We start from the raw sequence: 20,261 nt of genomic DNA, 5'->3' as shown, positions 1-20,261 counted from the left end.
CTGGCCGCCCCCCCCCTGGCCGTCCCCCTGCCGGAGCTGGACCCCGAGACCCTCCGAGGCCGTCTCAGAGACTTCCTCCAGGAGCTCCGCGAGGCGCAGAGGGAACGGGTAACAGCCGATCATCCACTCACCCAAACAGCCCTTCTTTGGTTTAACATCTGGAGCAGGAAACACAACGTAACTCCACCCCTTGCAGTCCGTTGTCCTCCCCAGGCTCTATATTAAGCCGTCACCATAATACTACATTAACATTTACATACAGGGCATTTAGCAGACGCTTTTATCCAACGAGAAACAATATATATCGCTGTCGGTACAGTAAGGATGTTCATAGAACCGAGTGCAAAGCACTAACGATTGTTCGGTTTACCCATTGGCTGTATACAACAATGCTAGGATCTACGGTTCTAAAGGTGTCTGCTCCTGTGTGTGGCCCCCAGGACGAGGCCCAGGGCCAGCTGGGGGCCCTGCAGAGGGAGGTGGAGCAGGCGGTCGGGGACAGAGACGGGGCCCAGAGACAACTCGCCCAGCTGCAGAGCACCCTGCAGGAGTGCCAAGAAGGTACGTCCGCACAGCGCATCACTGGGACAGGTGTGACCTATAATGCTATGATAATTCTACTGGTGTGACTGTTTTGTTTGGTGTTGTTTTAATACATTGGAGAGCGACAGTGTCATGCATGATTTAAAGGTGGGACTATTTGACCATTTAGCACTCTGCAACAACGTAACAATCAGAGTGCTATTTCTATTTTTTTTATTGAAACACATTGAAGCAACTCAAAAACTATTTAATCCTTATCATCTCTGTTCCTCGGCAACAAACATGCGACCCAAACACATTATCAACACTGTATTATATGTCTAAAAAAGAATGGGGATGATGAGGATGAGATGAGGATGTTGAGGATGACGAGGAGGAGGTTGATGAAGATTGGAGGATGAAGAAGATGATGAGGATAGTGATGAGAATGGGGATGATGAAGATAAGGATGATATGATGATGGGGAGGATAATGACGGGGATGAGGATGATGATGATGACGGGGTAATGAGGATGATGATGATGAAGAAGATGATGTGGATAATGATGATAATGACGGGGATGAGGATGATAAAGATGGGGATGAGGATGATGAGGATGACGATACGGAGCGTCTCCCCGTGCGGCTCCAGGGCGGCGGACGGCGGACGGCCGTCTGAGCTCCGCCCAGACCCTGCTGCGGCAGCAGGAGGAGGCGGGGCGGCGGGGGGAGAGGGAGAGGCGGGCCCTCGCCGACCGAGCCAAGGAGCTGGAGCGGGCCCTGCAGGCCCTGGAGGCGGACAAGAAGCACATGCAGGTGCCCCACGCGCACACACACACACAAACATACGCACACACAAAAACATACGCACACACAAAAACATACGCACACACACACACACACACACACACACACAAACATGCGCACACAAAAACATACACACACAAAAACATACGCACACACACATGCGCACGCACGCAAGCCACGCACACAAACACACACACACTAACACAAACACAAAAACACACGCACGCACACACACACACTAACACACCCACAAAAACACATGCACGCACACACACACACACACACACACACACACACACATATAAACAGGCACACATACACTTTGTTAGCTGACCTGCAACATTATGTAAATGCGCCTCCGCGCCTCGTGGATCTGGCGAGGTGAGGCGTAGCATATGCCCCGGACGGAGGGTGGGGGTGATGTTATGAGGACCCCCCCGCTGGGGGGAGGTGCAATAACAACAGATGGCGTCAGTGACGAGGTGGTGTTAAAACCTGCCCTTATTCCACCGAGGCTGACCCACACGTGTCCTTCCACCCTTTGGACAGCAGGGGGAGCTCTGGTGTCAGCACAGGGGCGACGGAGGGGTAGTGAGGGTGGGAGATGAGGCCATGGACGCTGAACAGCCTTGGGGCTTAGAAGGGATATTTGGTGGATGTTAAGCCAGGGCTGGATAGACTCCGGTGGTGCTGTTGTGTCTGCTGTCATGGAGACAGCGTTGGAGGGACACCTTCCGCCTGAAGGCAGGTTTCTGGGCCTTCTGGTCAGTCGCAGACAGACGTCGTTCCCCTTTTGAGTAAAACCGTCAGCCCGGGCAGGCAGAGGGAGGAGCTGTGGTTTTTGAACATAAGCAGGTTTGAAATACACAGAGCATGACGGCATTTGAACCAGGATAGAGTAAATGGGTTTGGTTACTGTGGTCTCGCCCAAGGAGCTTTTTCGCAGCTCTCAGCGCTCACCTGGCTTTGACAATAAAACCACGAACCCCAAGAAAGCACTGGGAAACGTTATTTTTTTTTGTACAAGGTTTGAGATGTATGAAATACCATGTACCCAGAGTTGACCGAATATGTGTCTCTCCATGCCTACCTCCACCCATACTTCCAAAACAGACTTTGACCGACACACACACACACTTACAAACTTACACAGACACACACACACACACACACAGACAGACAGACAGACAGACAGACAGACAGACAGACAGACAGACAGACAGACAGACAGACAGACAGACAGACAGACAGACAGACAGACACTCACACAGACAGACAGACAGACAGACAGACAGACAGACAGACAGACAGACAGACAGACAGACACTCACACAGACACTCACACAGACACAGACACACAGACACACAGACACACACTTACACGCATCTTTCAATACCCTCTCTTTTTATGCTACTATCTGACCCGTCCATCGTGGGACCCCCGCCCTCCTAACCATCCCTGGAATAAGGGACTCAGTTGACCTTCCTTGACCTTTGTGTGTGCGCCGGGGGCAGGACCAGCTCAGCAAGCAGCGTGCGGCGGAGGTGCGCGTGGAGGCGGAGCGGCGGCGGCTGCGGGAGGCCCTGGAGGCGGCGGAGGCGCGGGCCGCCCGGCTGGAGCTGGGACGGCGCAGCCTGGAGGGGGAGCTGCAGAGGCTGAGGCTCAGCCTGGCCGACCAGGAGGCCGGGGGCCAGGGCCGCCAGGAGCAGCAGGACGCCCTGGTCCAACAGGTGAGGACCTGGGAGACACTGGGAGGACCACACTGGGAGACACTGGGAGGACCACACTGGGAGACACTGGGAGGACCACACTGGGAGGACCACACTGGGAGGACCACACTGGGAGACACTGGGAGGACCACACTGGGAGACACTGGGAGGACCACAATGGGAGACACTGGGAGGACCACACTGGGAGACACTGGGAGGACCACACTGGGAGGACCACACTGGGAGACACTGGGAGGACGCAACTGGGAGACACTGGGAGGACACAACTGGGAGATAACTGGGAGACACTGGGAGGACCCAACTGGGAGACACTGGGAGGACCCAACTGGGAGACGACTGGGAGGACCCAACTGGGAGATAACTGGGAGATAACTGGGAGGACCTAACTGGGAGGACCTAACTCTGAGGACCTAACTGGGGGATAACTGGGAGGACCTAACTGGGAGAACATAACTGGGAGAACATAACTGGGAGAACATAAATGGTAGAACCTTACTGGTAGAAGATCACTGGTAGAACCTAACTGGTAGAAGATAACTGGTGCTGGAGGAGCTCTCTGGGCTCTGTTCTTCATGTCTGGTTACGACACTGCATCCAAGCAAATGTGTTGGTATTGTTTTCTTAATGTCTTGGGTTTAGTTGTTAATATGCACTTCCAAACACATTTGTGGTTTGCTATTCTGTATTTCGTGAACTTCATCTTATTCATTTGAATGATTCCAGTTCCAGTCAATCCTATTTATTGTTCACAGGGGAGATTATTTGATGAATGCATAGTGTGGACTTCATCTGGACCTCTCTTTCTATCATGTTGGCTGATACTGACACCGTTAAGATGTGAACTAGAGCTCTCTGGCTTGCCTTGATAAGGAGCTTAACAGCTGGAGAAGTGGCCAAATAGAACTGCAGGGAGCCTATAAAGCTACAAAGCTCTCCTTTAAGCCAACGTTTCCACCACTGTAACAGTGACAGATCTGTCCCCGCACTACAGGACATATAATATAACGTTACCTTCCTGTTTGTGGCTCCCAGGTCGCCGAGGCGGACTGCCGCGTGGCCAGCCTCCAGCGAGAGGTGGAGAGGCTGAATCAGGCTCTGCTCAAGGTGCAGGAGGGCGAGGGCCTGCTGAAGGAGAGGAACCAGAGCCTCAGCCAGAGCCTTCAGGAGGTGTCGGTCAGTCACAGCGCCACCCAGGGGCGCCTGGTCACACTGCAGAAGAGCCTGAGCACGTCGGAGCAGGAGAAGAGGCAGCTACAGGTGGGTTTTGGTAAAACAGGTAACATGTAGGCTGAACTAGTGAAGGGGACACGTGTTGGGGGTGGACCCCCTTTCACAGAGCTGTCGCAGCCCGGCCACACGCAGGTGAAGCCCCCACTGTAACGTTTGGGTAGGTAGGCAGGGGCTTCATTTATGTGTCAAAGCCCTAGCCAACATCCATGTCAATGTAATTCTCCCCAGTCGACCACCCACGCCCTGGTACATAAAAGCATTGGGTCGTTTTAATGTTTGTATTCAATCTTATTTTAAAGGCCTATGTTGTGTAAATTATGTTTTTTCCTTTTTCTGTTACTCCACTTATACTTTTAACCCTTAAAAACGCCTTTCAAATGTTCAATCGGTTGAGAAATGTCGTTGTTAAAGGGCTTTTTATCCTGAATAAACAGAGCTCCCCATTCACTTCCCAGTTTTGTATTTCCTAAAAGGCCAGTGTTGGCCTCTCCAACATGCCGCGACATTGATGTACGATCCTAAGGGCCAATGCTATGTCTCCATAGCATTGGCCATGTATTTTCTCCATGTATGCCGATGCATAAAAGGAGAAAACCCCTAATTAGTGTGAAGAGCAACAACTGTGTTTATCCTACAATGACCACTCTCTGAAAAGGCTTTATAGAGAAACAGTTAGAACAGACAAAAGAAAGGAAAAGAGGGCACCATTAAACCACCCAGATCCTAACGAGCCAACCAGCGACGCTGAATGACCCCATTCTTCTCCTTTGCGCTCTTAATGTGAAGGAGCGTGTGGACGAGGCCAGGGTCTCCTTGGCGGAGGGGCGGAGGAGCCTGGCTAGTCTGGGGGAGCTCACGGAGAGCCTGAAGAGCGAGCTGAGCCAGAGCGAGCTGCGGCGCGAGCTCCTGGAGACGGAGCTGGCCACCACCCAGGAGGTGAGGGAGACCAGGGGGGAGGGAGGGAGGGAGGGAGGGAGGGAGGGAGGGAACCCAGGAGGTGACACAGACCAGGAGGGGAGGGAGGGAGGGAGGGAGGGAGGGAGGGAACCCAGGAGGTGACACAGACCAGGGGGGAGGGAGGGAGACCAGGGGGGGAGGGAGACCAGGGGGGAGGGAGGGAGGGAGGTAGACCAGGGGGGGAGACCAGGGGGGAGGGAGGGAGGGAGGGAGGGCACCCAGGAGGTGTTGCAGTTTAGGGGGGAGGGAGGGACGCAGATCAGGGGGGGAGGAAGGAAGGTTTACCGGTAACAACTTGTTGCAGCTGATGTTCTGCTCAGCAGCCCCCCCGGGTCGTGTCTGGTCTATCTGACCTCCGTCCTCGTGGGTTGAGCATTCGGTCCCGCCAGAGTTTGATGCCTGATAATAAGCATGCGTGTCGGTTGAGTTGAGTTAGAACTGAGGGAGTGCCTCCTGTATACTTACATAAGTTCCTTATGACGTGCTAATCATGTGGTTTGGCGGTGTTGGCATCACATCTTTATATTTATTTTGAACAAATGCATCACGTCTCCTTCCATCACCCATAGGGGGCAGGAGGCTCATAGTTGAGGGCTTGTGCATCACAACGTATGATGGGATTCATTGTTGGCGAAACTCTGCCATTTTATGATGACTCGAAGGAGACTTGTAGTGCTGTAAAATAAAAAATCCTAAATCAACTTAAATACATATAAATATAATATGTTACTTTAGTGAATGAAAACGTGGTCCTGCCACATCTCTTATGTGAACCGCTGTGGCAGTTTCAAACTCAACACCGTCTCCCCACACGGACAAACCATTGCGAGACTGTCAACTAAACCGTGACCAAAGCGCCGCCCCGACCACTGACCTGATGATCCCTCTGCTCCCGTCCGTCCATCCGTCCGTCCGTCCGTCCGTCCGGCAGGCTCTGCGGCAGCGCACGGCGGGCCTGGCGGAGGCCCAGCGCGGGGCCCAGGCCGCCCTGACGGAGCGCACGGCGGCGGAGGAGAGGCTGCGGGCGCTGCAGAGGGCGGTGGCCATGCTGGAGACGGAGAAGAGGGACGCGGAGAGACAGGCGGTGCGGCTGGAGAAGGACAAGAACGCCCTGCGCTGCACGCTGGATAAGGTGCGGGGTGGGGCGCCGTGTGTTGGGAGATGGACGCGTACAAACTGGTCAGGGGCCCGGGCTGTTAAAGCGTACATGTTATACCACCAGGTGTGAGTGTGGTTAGCTGTTGCAAGCCGTTTTGAAAATCGGCCTCTTCTGACATCACGAGTGGGCGTGTCCTTCTAGATGTGTGCTGGATAGATCAGTCTACCAGCCTACCCAGTGGACTGGAGCAAACGTTGCTCATCTATCTGTCATACATCTAGGTGGACAGGCCCACTTCAAAACAGCTAGTAACGGCTAATCCTACTCACACCTGGTGGTATAATATGGGACCTTTAAAATGCAGAGCTGGAGTCAGTTAGGCCTTGTCATTCATACGCTGTAATAGCACATCTAATGTATAGTAAAGGTTTCCCAATAGACGTACTAGCGGTCTATAACAAATATGGACTTTGATTGAAGGATTTGCTCATTCTGAGCCTCACAAGCGCTCTCAGTAAACAACGTGAAGCTCTCGATGGTTTCACATTCCTGTAGAAGTGCGAGGGCCCCCCAATGGACTTTATTGCATTCTTCTGGGTGATTTCAAATGACAAAGAATCATGGTTTTAATCTGCACTGTATAACCCCACTGTATCACACACGCACACACACACATACACACACACAAATGCACGCGCACACACAAACACAAACACACACACACACACATTAGGAAAATCTCAGAGACAACAGCGGTCTAATCAGTATAACCGTAGCTAAAACTCAAGCCCCCAGAGGTTGCTTATGACAAAACCAACATGGCGGGGGGTTTATGTAGTAGTGGTGGTTCTGGAGCCTCAGTGGCTGACGGGTAGCGCCCTCTCCCCAGGTGGAGCGGCAGAAGCTGAAGACGGAGGAGGGCCGCATGCGCCTCTCGGCGGAGAAGAGCCGCCTGGACCGCTCCCTGAGCTCCATCGAGGAGGAGCTGCAGGCAGCCCAGCAGCAGGTCCTCCTGCTGCAGGTAGGTGGCGCCGTCGGGGAAGGCGGAGAAGGTTGCTCGTTCGATCCCCCGGCTCTTCCCAGCCGAGCGTCGAGGTGTCCCTGAGCGAGACACTTAACCCCTAATTGCTCCTGACGAGCTGGCGGTCGCCCTGCATGGTCGACTCTGTGTCTCGGTGTGGCAATGTGTGTGTTAACTGTTAAAAAAATTAGATTTCCCTAACATTATGAGCTCTAACATTATGCACCCTTAAAAATAATGTCCATTGTCTTTATAACTTTTATGTTTACATTTGAAGTGTATGTTGAATCTCACTTTAAACACAGTAGTGCTCACAAAATGTGCAGCCAAACATTACATTTGTTTCTCACTATTTATACTATAAAAGATTTATAACGTATAAAGACCCAGCTCCAGAGACAGCTGTTAGTGTGTTTCCAAGATTCGGTTCGGAGTAAAGCATTCCCTTTTCTGCAAAGATTTATGCCAGTTTAAAAAAGGGTTGAAAATACACAAAACAACAAATTAACCAAAAAAACAACGTTAAGTAGAAACACAGTTGTCAGCATTTGCGTATAAAGACAGATTCCCTCAGATCATTATTGGCTGTTAAAGCATCAGCCAAAGAGCTTGCAATAAGGACAGAATAAATGCGCTTTATTAAGCCAAGTACATTCCACAGAACGGCTCCTCAGGGTGCTGTGTGATCCACTAAGCTCTGCACTTGTTCACCTTCGTACCCTTACTGCACAATAATGTCGCTCTGTTTCACTTTCTTGAGTAAAGAACGCCAAAACTGCCTTAAAAGAGTACGTTCGAAGTGTGTCTATATTAAAATCCTCGAAGAAATTTGTAGTTAGTGTTTGTATGCTGTCTATGAAACCGATGCGTCGACCGATTAATAACCGTCGGTCCATCCAGACCAGACCAGCATTGGGTTATTTTGTTTATATTCCAGATTTCTTTCAACCCCCCAAGTTCTCCTGCATAATCCCTGTAGCAGGGAATCTTTATTTGCTCAACTCCGGGCCAACGGAGCCTCATGTGTTGGTTGGTTGAATTCATTATGGGCTGGCTGCTGTTGGGTAACCTCAGATACATCTGCTCTTATTTAGAGTGTTACTGTTGACCACATTCAAATTTTGTTTGCTGTGCAACATTCTTTGTTCAGCACATCGAGAGACAAAGACCAAAAGTATCAAAGTACCAGCGCAATGTTACCACCCAAGAGTTCATTCCCTGGTTAATCTGTTGAAAAACGTGATTGATGCGTTGATTTTGCTGCACATTCAAAATGATTTGCAAGAAGGGGTTGCATGGGTCCCATGGGTGCCTCGATAATAACATTAATAAATAAAGTAGGGGTTCATTACATTTGTACTTTATGATTCCCATCGACATGTCTCTGTGCGTGTGCGTGTCGGGGAGCAGACTCAGCTGTCGGAGACGGAGCCGGCCCCGGGTGTGTGTGAGGGCTGTGAGAGGCAGCAGGCCGAGGCGGACCGCCTGAGGACCAGCTACAGAGAGGTGGAGCGGGCCCTGGCGGTCCGCGAGAGAGCCCACCGGCACAGGGTCAAAGGTCTGGAGGAACAGGTAAAAAAAAAAAAAAAAGTCAGGGTTCTCACCTGTAACCTGTGGGGATCTAACAGGGTTGAGTGTACAGACGTAATGCGTGCAGCGGAACCCATATAAGGTCAGAGAATGAAGCGTGTTATTTCACAACACACATCGCTTTAATCATCTCAACGCCACACCACAGCGGTGGGTGGTTAGTGGTAGTGGTTGGGGTTAGTGGTAGATCGTTTAGGACAAGCATTAGTCTCTTTCTAAATACGGGGCTTCCACGAGACCTTTCAAAACTTTTAACTATGCTTTAATTAGAAATGTACCTTCAAAACCAATGCTTTGAGTCTGTGACCCAGCTAGGCATGTCAGGGGACCCCAAATGGGTCCCGCCCCGAGGTTGAGGTAGAACTACTGCTGTACAGAAATACGTACTGTCATTGAAATCAGAGATGGTTCAAGCAGGGGTGGGATTCACTTTAGTACATTTACTAATAGATCAATACTACTAATATTTGATGTAATGATATGTTATGCCAGAGTACCGTTTTCAGGGTAGTGTCTTTACTCTCTCCGCGGTCTGTACGGCAGGTGGCAACACTAAAGGAGCAGCTGCAGCAGGAGATGAAGACTCGACAGCCTGGTCTCTCCTCTGTCTCTGGTGGACGCTAGGAGACACCAGCTCACCCCCTGGTCTCTCCTCTGTCTCTGGGGGACGCTAGGAGACACCAGCTCACCCCCTGGTCTCTCTGTCTCTGGTGGACGCTAGGAGACACCAGCTCTCCCCCTGGTCTCTCCTCTGTCTCTGGGGGACGCTAGGAGACACCAGCTCACCCCCTGGTCTCTCTGTCTCTGGCGGACGGTAGGAGACACCAGCTCTCCCCCTGGTCTCTCTCTGTCTCTGGTGGACGTTAGGAGACATCAGCTCACCCCCTGGTCTCTCATATATGTCTCTCTGGTGAACACTAGGAGACACCAGCTCACCCCCTGGTCTCTCCTCTGTCTCTGGTGAACAGTAGGAGACACCAGCTCATCCCCTGGTCTCTCCCATATGTCTCTCTGGGGAACACCAGGCCAGGCAACCCCCTGTTCATAACCACTAGGGGAAAAGAGGACCGTCGTACAGCCGGGAATATCTAAAAGAATCCTTAATCCTTCTGCTCCATTCCAATCTTCACTAAATCAAACCTTGCAGCCATTGAAGTAGACTCTGAGTAGAGGAGCCGGAAAGGGGGGAGTGTTATTGTGTTAAATGCCAGCCATAAACTGATTGTTGGAAACCCTACCATTATTTTTTACAGGATGCTCTCTATTCCAGAGGAGTCCTTTCCAAAGGAGACTCCCAACAGCTTCCCCCTGTGGGATGCGGCCGTAGGCGACGATGGGTTGGGAGGACGAACTCTGCCAATGTAGTTGGCTTGAGGTCTCTCACTTTTATATGACATTGAATGACGTGTATGGTCTTAACCAAAGGCGCTAAGTACCGGGCATTGGACCAAATGAGTGTTTAAAACCAGCCTAGAATCGACTGATATGTTTGTGTTTTATATATATATTTTAACAGTTTAATGTCCAGAGAACTTTCAAACACTTCTTCATCGTGGTGAACATGCACTTCAGGTGTCAAGCGTACATACTTGTTACTAAAACAATGACCTAGAAACTAAATCATTTTAAAATGTATTCAATGTTTACCAACAGTTTATTTATATTTGAATGACACGGTTGAATTGTTGTTGTAGAAAAAAAAGCATTGTGTTTGGAAGTATGTCGCGAAGAGGCCAATCGTGAAGATGCTGTTTAAAGATCACAATGGAACTGCTCAACACAGAACTAAGAGTAGCATTACATTAAAAACCTGTCCCTAAGTGCAGGATCTTCATCTTCCATTCAATGAGGAGATATCTGATGACCATCGATTGATTATCAGTACGATGACGTCAGTGCACACTGGCCCCACTGGCTGAGATGGTCACGACTATTGTTTCAGCATGAAAGTACAGTAAAACAACAAACACAACAAAAAAAAATACAATTTGATTAATGCATTAGATATACCCCTAAAAAAGATATAAAAACGTGTTTTTATGTGCATCTCTAATTGTGTGCTACAATAAAAGCACCAGTGTGGTATTAGGTTGTTTAGCACCAGTGAATTATACAATCGTCACTTTTCTTTTCGAGTACATTTGATCCATCACACGCGATACACTGGTCTCACATACAGGTAATGGAAACAGCGGAGAAGCTGGGACTAAAATGTGGAGAAGAGGAGGAAAAGGAGGAGGAGGAAGAGGAGGAGGAGGAGGAAGGAAGGTTAGGTCTAACATGGGGGAGGAGGGAGGTTCTTGGTGGGCATAAATGGGGAGGTGAGGTGAGGGGTCGGGTTTGTGGCAGTATCTGGGCAGGTGTGTATTCTTTCCCCCCTGGTCTCCCATGGCAACCTCAGCATCCTCCACAGCTCTTCCCACAGCTGCTGCCCAGCGAGCCGCACTGGCCGCTGACCGCTGCCACGCCACAGCGGGAGAACTGGTCACGGCACATATCGGCTGGGAACACACACACACACACACAGTTGTGAATGTTTAGTTCTCGAGCATCCTAGTTGGGTTGGATTTCTTAAAGATAATGATGCAGGAAAAAACGAAATATCTATCTATACATTTATTTTCATATTAAATGGGAACAAATACTATTCAAACGCACCTCTGAGCAGCTCTTCATGGGCACACACGGTCCGTACACAGACCTCCTTGTTGATCACGTACACCCGTCGCAAACTAAACACGTTCAAATCGGAAAAAGGCAGAACCGGGGGTTTCATGATGACTCCATCAGGCTCACCCTGTGGTTGGGTGTGGTTTGGTGTGGTGGTGTGGTGTGATGGGGGTGGTGGGGTGTGATGGGGGTGGTGGGGTGTGTGATTGGGGTGTGGTGGTGTTTGATGGCTGGGGGACTGATGGTGGGGTGTGTTGTGTGGTGGGGTTGTGGTGGTGGGTGGGGTGAGTACCTGTAGAAGCAGAGGCTGTTCAAACACTGTTTGCACGGCTTGTGGACCGAGTACAGCCTGGTGCATGGGTACTGCTCCTCCCTGCAGTCTGGAGCCCAACACAGCCACAGTTACCAGGCGAATGGACCAGCATTACCCACAATATGAAATGTGCATGACAACCAGATCAACAAAACCCAACCGACTGGAAAGGGAAATCATTGAACAGGTCTAGGCTCCCGCCTCCTTACCGAGCGGCCCTGGTTCGGTGGGCTCTGTCTCCAGCTCGTATTCTGAAACCCAAACCAGTGACACAGTAGGACTTGTTTACAATGCTAGATTTCGTCTTGTTTCTGATACTACTAAAATAGTCATAGACTGGATTATTATAACCAAGCCTTACTTGTCTGGGATACCCGATAATGAGGTGATAAAATCACCATCCCAACTTTCAACCCTATGATAACATATTTGCATAATTGGAATCCGAAGATGTTGATTCAAACAACAGTGGACGAGGACATACCTGAGTGATGTTGGGGGAGCCCCAGTTCCGGTAGAATTTGCTGCTGGTAGGTCCCAGGAGGGGGGTCCGACTCAGTGTTTTCTAAACACAAAGTTTGAAGAAAAAGACAGTGGAAGAGCGGTCTAGGCGGCGTTATAGAGACATCTGCGATTCTCTTATTTCCCTCTTACCTGGAAAGTAGACCGGTTCATAGTCGTCTGTGGGGGACCAAGAGAAGAAATACATTTTAATGACAACAAGCTGAGTCTACTTGGCGCCAGGGTACTTGGCATGTTCGCCCACACGTAAAACATTGCAGGATGTAAACACGGAACAGGCCACAACGCGGGCAACCGGAGAAAGAAACGTTTATTCTTCTGCACGGTTTAATGAATGGCGTCTTTGCCGGGATGTGAACAGCTAAAATGCTACGGCAGTGTTTACGCTCTAACTTCAGTCGTTCCTCGAGTGGCAAACACCAAGGAAGCTCCCCCGGAGGCTAGGTGACACATCACAAGGGCTGCAAATGGTCAACAGATGAGCGGAGCTGTGATGTGGACGCCGCCCACGGAGAGAGCTGGAGAGACATTTGGAGACGATGTTCTCTGAATGAACTCACCCAGATACGGGACGGGGTCCTGGGCTCGGACCACCAGCAGAACTGTGGCTCACAGAACAAAGCACAGCGTTATTAATGATGTTGTGGACAAGAACCGGACACATCCACGGTGTGGGATTGAAGTCGATTCTAAGGTTGATTCTTTGTTTGACTCACGAACAAACTAGAAATACCTTCCCTACCTTCTGAGACTGATTGTTGTCAGGCTGGCATACGTCATGCACACATCGAACTCGGTATGAAAATATCAATGAACATGTGTTTCTGTTCACGCCGCTGTGCCCTGCCAAATGATGTTTACTAATGTTACCCAATCCAAGTGTGTGTGCGTTCAGTTTAGAGGATAAAGGGATAATGGCAGATTGGCCTGGGGGAAGCATGGGGTTGTGTTTGAGTTGTATCTTTTTTGTGTGAGCGGTGTGTGAGCTGTGTTTGACTTGTGTGTTTTGTGTTGGTGGTGTGTGAGTAGTTACCTGGCATGCAGAGTAGCAGCAGGATCCTCATGACACTGAGCAGAGGATACACAGAGAGTTAAACACACTCAGTAGGACAATACGGTTGGCAAACACTGAGGTGAGAACTGCAACAAAATTCTGATGCAGCCATGTATTTTCGCTTGTCTACGGCTCAGTTTCTCCTCTCATTGTGTGTGTGTGTGTGTGTGTGTGTGTCTCTCTCTCTGTCTCTTGCTCTCTCTCTCTCTTTCCCTTTCTCTCTCTCCCTCTCTCTCGCCCCCTCTCTCTCTCTCTCTCTCTCTCTCCGTCTCTCTCTCTCTCCGTCTCTCTCTCTCTCTCTTTCTCTCTCTCTCTCTCTCTCTCTCTCTCTCTCTCTCTCTCTCTCTCTCTCTCTCTCTCTCTCTCTCTCTCTCTCTCTCTCTCTCTCTCTCTTTCTCTCTCAGTCCCTCCCTCCCTGTGGCCTCCTGTCACCTTTTCAAACCCTCTCACACCCTTAACCCTGTCCCGGCCTCATCCACTGGCCTCGATGGAGGAGAGGAGGAGAAAAAAAGAGGAGAAAGAATAGAAGAAAAAAAAAAACGCACCAGCAAGAATGCGGTGTGTCTCTTTTCCCCTAACGACGATCTGTTTTTCTACTTAGTTCTGTTCCACTGCGAGTAGTGGTGGCTGCAGACAGACTCAGGCTGCATTCCAGGAAAAGACCCATTCAAGCCCTCTCCCCTACCTCCTGGTCCTGTACGCCCCCACCTCTCTCTCTCTCTCTCTCTCTCTCTCTCTCTCTCTCTCTCTCTCTCTCTCTCTCTCTCTCTCTCTCTGTCTGTCTGTCTGTCTCTCTCTCTCTCTCTCTCTCTCTCTCTCTCTCTCTCTCTCTCTCTCTCTCTCTCTCTCTCTCTCCTCATTTCCCTTCTGTCACCCTCACTGGCCATTTTCTCTAATCCCTCCCCCTCTCTTTCCCTTCTCCACTTTCCAAGGTTAGTTCTAAATGTATATTGATTTTAGCATACAGACATAGGCTACATGCAAACTTAGTAGTACTCTGACTTATATTTGTTATCACTATATGTTATTTGCCAGATTGGTTGGTTGTTGTCGAAGGTGCTTAAATATTGAACAAAACATTACAGTACCTGAATAAGTATGATTATATGACTAATTTGCATTCCTAAAAGCAGCAATTGAATGCCCCAACTACTGCACTTATATAAAGAGAGAACTCTCGTTTTCTACAACAATTATATAAGAACTTGCACATAATCGCAGTCCGTTAGATGTTTTTTGTTTTTTTTCTTGGTTATGATTATGATCAAGGATTATGCAAAACAAACGCTAAGGGCCTCGTGACGCAAAAATGCATGGCAGGGTCTGCATATCCACGACCTTGCGCGCGTCCGTGTGCATCAGTTGAAAGCACACGCATGACTACGCTCAGACATTCTTCTTTTGCATCGCCGTGGCTATCTATCGAAAACCATATGTTTTCTCGGCAAACATCTGGAAACCATTAGCCCCCTCTCCCTATTTAGTCTCTCTCGTCTCGTAGACCCCTCCCCTCCCCCCTAAAGAAAACCCCATTCTGGGGACTGGAAACAACTGTCTCACGGCATCATTGTTATCATGGTTTTCAAAAATATGGCTTTTGTTTGCAAGAAACAAGCCAGACGATTCATTTATTCAGCCTTCTCCATGTGTGCACCCAACGACCGAGGCGCAATGGACCCAGTCATTTACATTGGCCAACATCACTTAGATGTCCTCTCTGCCACAGGCTGTATATCCAAGTCCCTCCCCTGGATTTCCAGTGATAACACCAGACCACATGTCAGTACTGAGCCATTTGGCTAGACAAAAGTACTCAAATTTGACTTTAACCGTGGGAAATAGGCCTGTATTCTGTGCAACCGTGTTTTCGAAAACCCCGAAGAAACACCACATACATCCAATTCCATCCTCAGCCATGCAACTTTTGCAACATTTTAACTAGTGTCATTTCATTAAGCAAATTGATCCCAAACGTCTTAGAACAATTTGATTTAGGCTAGGTAAAACGAAAATATATTGACGTAAAAATGTAATATCAAGCATTTTAATAAACCATCAGGGAATGACATAAAATCGATAGGAGTTCTTACCCAACTTTTTTGAATAACTTTGCTCCAACAACTCTCTTATCTCATGCGCCCACTGACTGCTGTATAAACGAGCGCCACATTGTAGTCTACCACCCCGCATCCAGAGTCTCCTCCCAGTTCCAGCTTCCAGAGCCCGGTCCCCGGAACTACCCCCATTCCACAACCAAAAACTACATTAACACACTCATTTTGTACTGCAGTAGAACTGTTAAAAAAAAGATAATTATGCCATATTCTTCTTAAAAACAGCTCAACCATCAACGGGAATGGATGTCGAATCTTAATCAAATTAATGGTATCATTCGTCCCATAGTTCTTCTGGTCAGGGAATGTAGATATGTGATAAGTTACACAACTGTCAAATTAAATTAAGATCAGTTTATTAATTTCAGATCGTCCCCCATTTCATGCTTTTTCTAATAGTTTGTATATTTACGCAAGCATGAAAAAACACAAGAAAAAACACTACAAAAAAAGAATCACATAAAATCCTTACAATGCATAGATCTAAATTGTGGCATAACACACACCGAGAGGATGAATACTAGTGCGAGCCTATGAAACTTTGGCGGCCCCAAGTGTGCCGTCCCAGATTGCGAACCAGCGATACATTAGGACATTCGTACACAGGTCAGTCTTTCCCACAATTCTACAGTGGTGCCCTCTAGCGGTAGATCACCAGCGTCACCGAATAATAAAAAAAGCCTTGGAACTACCCTTGCAAAAAGTTTGTAGCTACACTGGTTAGGTTCCAGCCATGTCAATCATCTCTCGATCATCAGTCATGTTTGCAAAAATCTAAAATAATCCCCAGAACAGCAACCATTATAACGATTTATTTTACATCAAACAAATATGTCAGCTGGTATGGTAGCAGATCTTAAGGATCATACAATATGTTGAAAATAAATTTTAATAAGCATGAGCAGCACATGAGAATGATTAGTAATATGGAGCATCCCATTCTTCATGTGCACAATAATACACACAATCAGCATCAATACTGCAAAATACACTGTCAGCATAGAACCTCAGATATTCAGTGCAGCATATCGGAGTATCACAGAGGTATGATAACCCTGAACTTTTCATGAATATGTCCATCAGACCCCTTTGTGGTAATCATAATATAATTTAGGGAGCATTGGGGTTTAAAAGCTTTAATGGATTAAGCTGTAGCAGTCTTCTTGTCTTTGTACATCGCCATCATCTTTTTAATCTCAGCTATCGCCTTTCCAGGGTTCAGCCCCTGCAAGAGAACGGAGAGTCAAATTTAGTTTGAGCATTTACAGCAGTTGTCTTTCATTGTCTTACGCTGGACATACACTGCATTTCTGGACCGTTCGTTTCACGGTCAAAAAGTGTTTTCATGGGGCAACTGAGATAGCCTTTGATATTGTCAATACAAACAACTGAAAACAGACACAAAACAGACACAAAACTAACAGTTATTCTAGTGAGGATTTTGCGTAAAATACACAGTCGTACAAGTATATCCCATCCCAAAGCTCATGCTTTGTATAATTCTGTAAGAATCCAATTTCCAATACATAATTCATTGAAATGATCGTCACAAATGACTTTACCAAGTTTAACAGTTGTAACGAACAGCGATGCGTGTATGGTTCAGAGACCGGAAACTAAGCAGTACGATTTCGTACCTTGGGGCAGGTCTTGGTGCAGTTCATGATGGTGTGACAGCGGTACAGAGAGAAGGGGTCCTGCAGCTTGGACAGACGCTCCTCCGTGAACTCGTCTCTGGAATCAATCATCCATCGGTAGGCCTTGGGACAGAGAAAACACTGTTAGAACCTCTGCACAGAGAACATCATGGTCTGCATAGAGATGGAGGGACAAGCAAAAGCTAAAGAGACATTTATAAGGCTCCCGGATAAAACCCGACAAAACCACACCTGCATGAGAACCGCAGGTCCAAGGTACTTGTCCCCATTCCACCAATAGCTGGGGCAGCTGGTGCTGCAGCAAGCGCACAGAATGCACTCGTACAAGCCGTCCTGCACAGAGGAAAGGGTTAACAATGTGTAATGTCCATAGTAGGGCAACAGCTAGAAAACCAGTCATGGTTGGCTGTCAGCGGACCAAAGACGGAGGCTTACCAATTTCTGTCTGTCATCGACGGACTGCGTGTACTGCTCCTGTCCCTCCTTGGACTCGTCCTTCCTCTTCAGGAAGGGCTCGATGGACTTGTACTGGGCGTAGAAGTTACTCATGTCCTGAAGATACAAGGGACGGTTAGCCCGACATACAGTCTTACCTCCATGTAGGACCAGTGTTTCCCACACATTGACGAGACTATGGCGGCCCGCCATAGTCTAATTTCGGCCGCCATAGTCTCTGCGTGCACATGAATTATTATTATTATTAAAAAAAAAAAAAAAAAATTTTTTTTTTGAAGACATACACCCCCCCCCCCCCCCCCCCCCCCCCCCCCCCCCCACGTCAACAATCGCTCCATACCCCCCCCCGTCAACAATCGCTCCATACCCCCCCCCCCGGTCAACAATCGCTCCATACCCCCCGTACCCCGTCAACAATCAACAATCGCCCCATACCAGCCCCCTTCCCCCCCCCCCCATAGTCTCCAAAATTTCTGTGGGAAACACTGAGGACTATCCATTCTGTATTGAATGGAACGCGATAAAGAACAACACCGTCTAAAACGGTTTGAAACGAGAGCATACTCACAGGCACCAGATCCTTAACGACATACATGTGTGGCAGGGGGTATATTTTGGTGGGCTTGCTTGTGTTGGTGTCGATCTTGTTGAGGCAGGCAAGTGTGTTGCCCCCGCCAATGTTCATCGCACAGGATCCACAGATACCTGCATTAGCATGTTGAGGAAACATATTTCATAACATGCTTTAGACGATGGATAAGGGCGGTATATTAATAATAGCCCATGAATTTCAGCATCATTGATTAAGGTCTTCACGGGACCACACTGACCTTCTCTGCAGGAACGGCGGAATGTTAGAGTGCTGTCCATCTCATTCTTGATCTTGATGAGGGCATCCAGAACCATTGGCCCACACCTGTTTCAAGTAACGAGAACCAAGCAGTACTTGGTGAAATTCTACCTTCAATAGGACTGCATATCAAGTTAAATGGCTGACCACGAAAGTATTAGCAACTGGTTGGTCTGCCGTCAATGGCAGTTCTTATTATAAATGTATGTAAATGCAAGGCTTAAATAATTGACTGATTGTTCAATGAGATTCAGTGTTCTGTTATTTTTCGAATAACAGACCATTGCTATGATGCCATTTCCAAGCAAAAATTGGAAATATAAACAGGGAAAACTGTGAATTATGCTGTGGTTAGTTTACATACGTGTTGAGGTCGATGTCATAGGTCTGCATGCGAGGCTTGTCTCCTGGAGTGTCTGGGTCCCAGCGATACACCTGGAACTTCTTTATCCTGGGCTCAGCAGCTGGAGCTGCTGCTGTCTGGGCATGGCGGACAGCCTACAATAGGGAAATGGCAAAACATGAATGAAGGCAATTTGCGATTACATTTGAGCAAAAACAAACACACCAGGCTGCAAGAATTATTTGAGTTGGAGGTTGTCAATTGCCAGTAAAATAAGAATCTGAAAGATTTGAAGGACTACATCTATACCATGAATAATCTCTTCCGAAATATTGAGGTAATTCAATACCAATGAGGAGGAGTAATTGGTTGTTAGTTCTTAGAAATTCACTTGAACTCAGAAGGAAATTGAAGTAACAATAGGTAACCTAACCACCAGCCATTTTGGGAGTCCCAAAGATATTCACATGCACCCACAGACCGCATATCCCAGCGTCTGCCCTTTTAAAGCAAATAATGGGTTTGGCACGGTAATATTATTCCTTTCATGCCATGTCTCACAAAAGGATTGGTCGAGGTTGAAATCAAATTAACCAAAGGTTCCTTGAAGATAAGGATATCAAAGTGCAGTGATGTAACGTCACTTCATAATACATAGTGTTGACTTGTTTACCTACCTAGTGTTATGCAGCTAAAAACAGACAGATTCAAATTTCTTCTAGATACAGTGTAGGGGTTAGACTATTCCACCAATACCAGGTTTCCAGTTAACAAAATCAATTAAATTACCAATATTTTAAGTAACCTTGCAAGCTAAACGGGTCTGCGTTTCGTAAGCCTCCTTGCTACGTAACTACGTAACACTGGTCGGCGGTCCAGGAAGAGTTTGTTATGTGACACACTGGACAGTCAAACCAAAGACATCTATTCATAACACACACCCAGATTCATTTTGTAGTCATTTTCTTTGTATGTATATAAAAGAGACATTACCACAAGTCCAACTGGAGAACGAAAAGCCAAAAAGCCACAGCGACCCAAGGACGAAAGAACCGCAATCGACATTTTGGAGCAGCTTTCTGAAGGCAGTACCAGAATGCTGTGCGTCTGTCGTGACGAGACCTTTCGCTGTTAACAACGGGGAGCGTTGATTTTCTGTACCAGTGTCTCCCGGTTATCCCATATAAAGCTCCGGGGCGTGTGTACTCACATAAATGTATATATATATTTATTTATTAAACTATAGATAAAAAATATATCTATAAACAATACGATACATTTTTTACGATAGTTTTTATAAAAAATAAATATCCTTTAATATATT

General features: G+C 47.9%; 3 protein-coding genes across 3 annotated transcripts in view; 1 reads left to right on the top strand and 2 right to left on the bottom strand.

The window, feature by feature from the left end:
- The window catches only part of LOC130402133 (rootletin-like), a 27,232-nt gene extending 16,062 nt beyond the window's left edge, over nt 1-11,170 (top strand). Inside the window, exons 28-37 of the mRNA XM_056606247.1 lie at nt 1-108; nt 441-561; nt 1,175-1,338; nt 2,845-3,060; nt 4,093-4,317; nt 5,077-5,226; nt 6,179-6,379; nt 7,236-7,367; nt 8,778-8,939; nt 9,501-11,170. The exon at nt 1-108 is cut by the window's left edge and continues 62 nt beyond it. Of these exons, the coding sequence (XP_056462222.1) occupies nt 1-108; nt 441-561; nt 1,175-1,338; nt 2,845-3,060; nt 4,093-4,317; nt 5,077-5,226; nt 6,179-6,379; nt 7,236-7,367; nt 8,778-8,939; nt 9,501-9,581 (1,560 nt within the window). The 3' untranslated portion in view covers nt 9,582-11,170. The remainder of the gene's footprint in view (nt 109-440; nt 562-1,174; nt 1,339-2,844; nt 3,061-4,092; nt 4,318-5,076; nt 5,227-6,178; nt 6,380-7,235; nt 7,368-8,777; nt 8,940-9,500) is intronic.
- Nucleotides 10,331-15,885, bottom strand: mfap2 (microfibril associated protein 2). Its single transcript, XM_056606300.1, has 9 exons — nt 15,607-15,885; nt 13,496-13,530; nt 13,023-13,064; nt 12,595-12,621; nt 12,425-12,505; nt 12,150-12,191; nt 11,920-12,007; nt 11,616-11,689; nt 10,331-11,458 (listed from the first exon to the last, which is right to left on the bottom strand). The coding sequence occupies exons 2-9, from the start codon at nt 13,524-13,526 to the stop codon at nt 11,355-11,357; spliced, it is 489 nt and encodes a 162-aa protein (XP_056462275.1). The 5' UTR covers nt 13,527-13,530; nt 15,607-15,885; the 3' UTR covers nt 10,331-11,354.
- A 91-nt stretch (nt 15,886-15,976) lies between these two features.
- On the bottom strand, nt 15,977-20,087 carry sdhb (succinate dehydrogenase complex, subunit B, iron sulfur (Ip)). The gene is made up of 8 exons (XM_056606289.1): nt 19,931-20,087; nt 18,959-19,092; nt 18,575-18,660; nt 18,313-18,449; nt 17,724-17,840; nt 17,520-17,621; nt 17,268-17,390; nt 15,977-16,855 (listed from the first exon to the last, which is right to left on the bottom strand). Exons 1-8 carry the CDS (start codon nt 20,000-20,002, stop codon nt 16,775-16,777), a joined length of 852 nt encoding a protein of 283 aa, XP_056462264.1. The 5' UTR covers nt 20,003-20,087; the 3' UTR covers nt 15,977-16,774.
- Nucleotides 20,088-20,261: the final 174 nt, after the last annotated feature.

The sequence above is a fragment of the Gadus chalcogrammus genome, chromosome 13, assembly GCF_026213295.1.
Source record: "Gadus chalcogrammus isolate NIFS_2021 chromosome 13, NIFS_Gcha_1.0, whole genome shotgun sequence".
Lineage (NCBI taxonomy): Eukaryota > Metazoa > Chordata > Actinopteri > Gadiformes > Gadidae > Gadus > Gadus chalcogrammus.
This window is presented reverse-complemented; position numbering and strand designations above follow the sequence as displayed.

Coding starts and splice junctions, on each gene's coding strand:
- mfap2 (XM_056606300.1), bottom strand. CDS start 13,526: ATGAGGATCCTGCTGCTACTCTGCATGCCAG. Junction 12,506..12,594: donor TGAACCGGTCTACTTTCCAG/GTAAGAGGGAAA, acceptor CTTTGTGTTTAG/AAAACACTGAGTCGGACCCC. Junction 11,459..11,615: donor CCATGAAGAGCTGCTCAGAG/GTGCGTTTGAAT, acceptor GTGTGTTCCCAG/CCGATATGTGCCGTGACCAG.
- sdhb (XM_056606289.1), bottom strand. CDS start 20,002: ATGTCGATTGCGGTTCTTTCGTCCTTGGGTCGCTGTGGCTTTTTGGCT. Junction 18,450..18,574: donor CCGCCGTTCCTGCAGAGAAG/GTCAGTGTGGTC, acceptor ATGCTAATGCAG/GTATCTGTGGATCCTGTGCG. Junction 17,841..18,312: donor TCGTTAAGGATCTGGTGCCT/GTGAGTATGCTC, acceptor TTGTATCTTCAG/GACATGAGTAACTTCTACGC.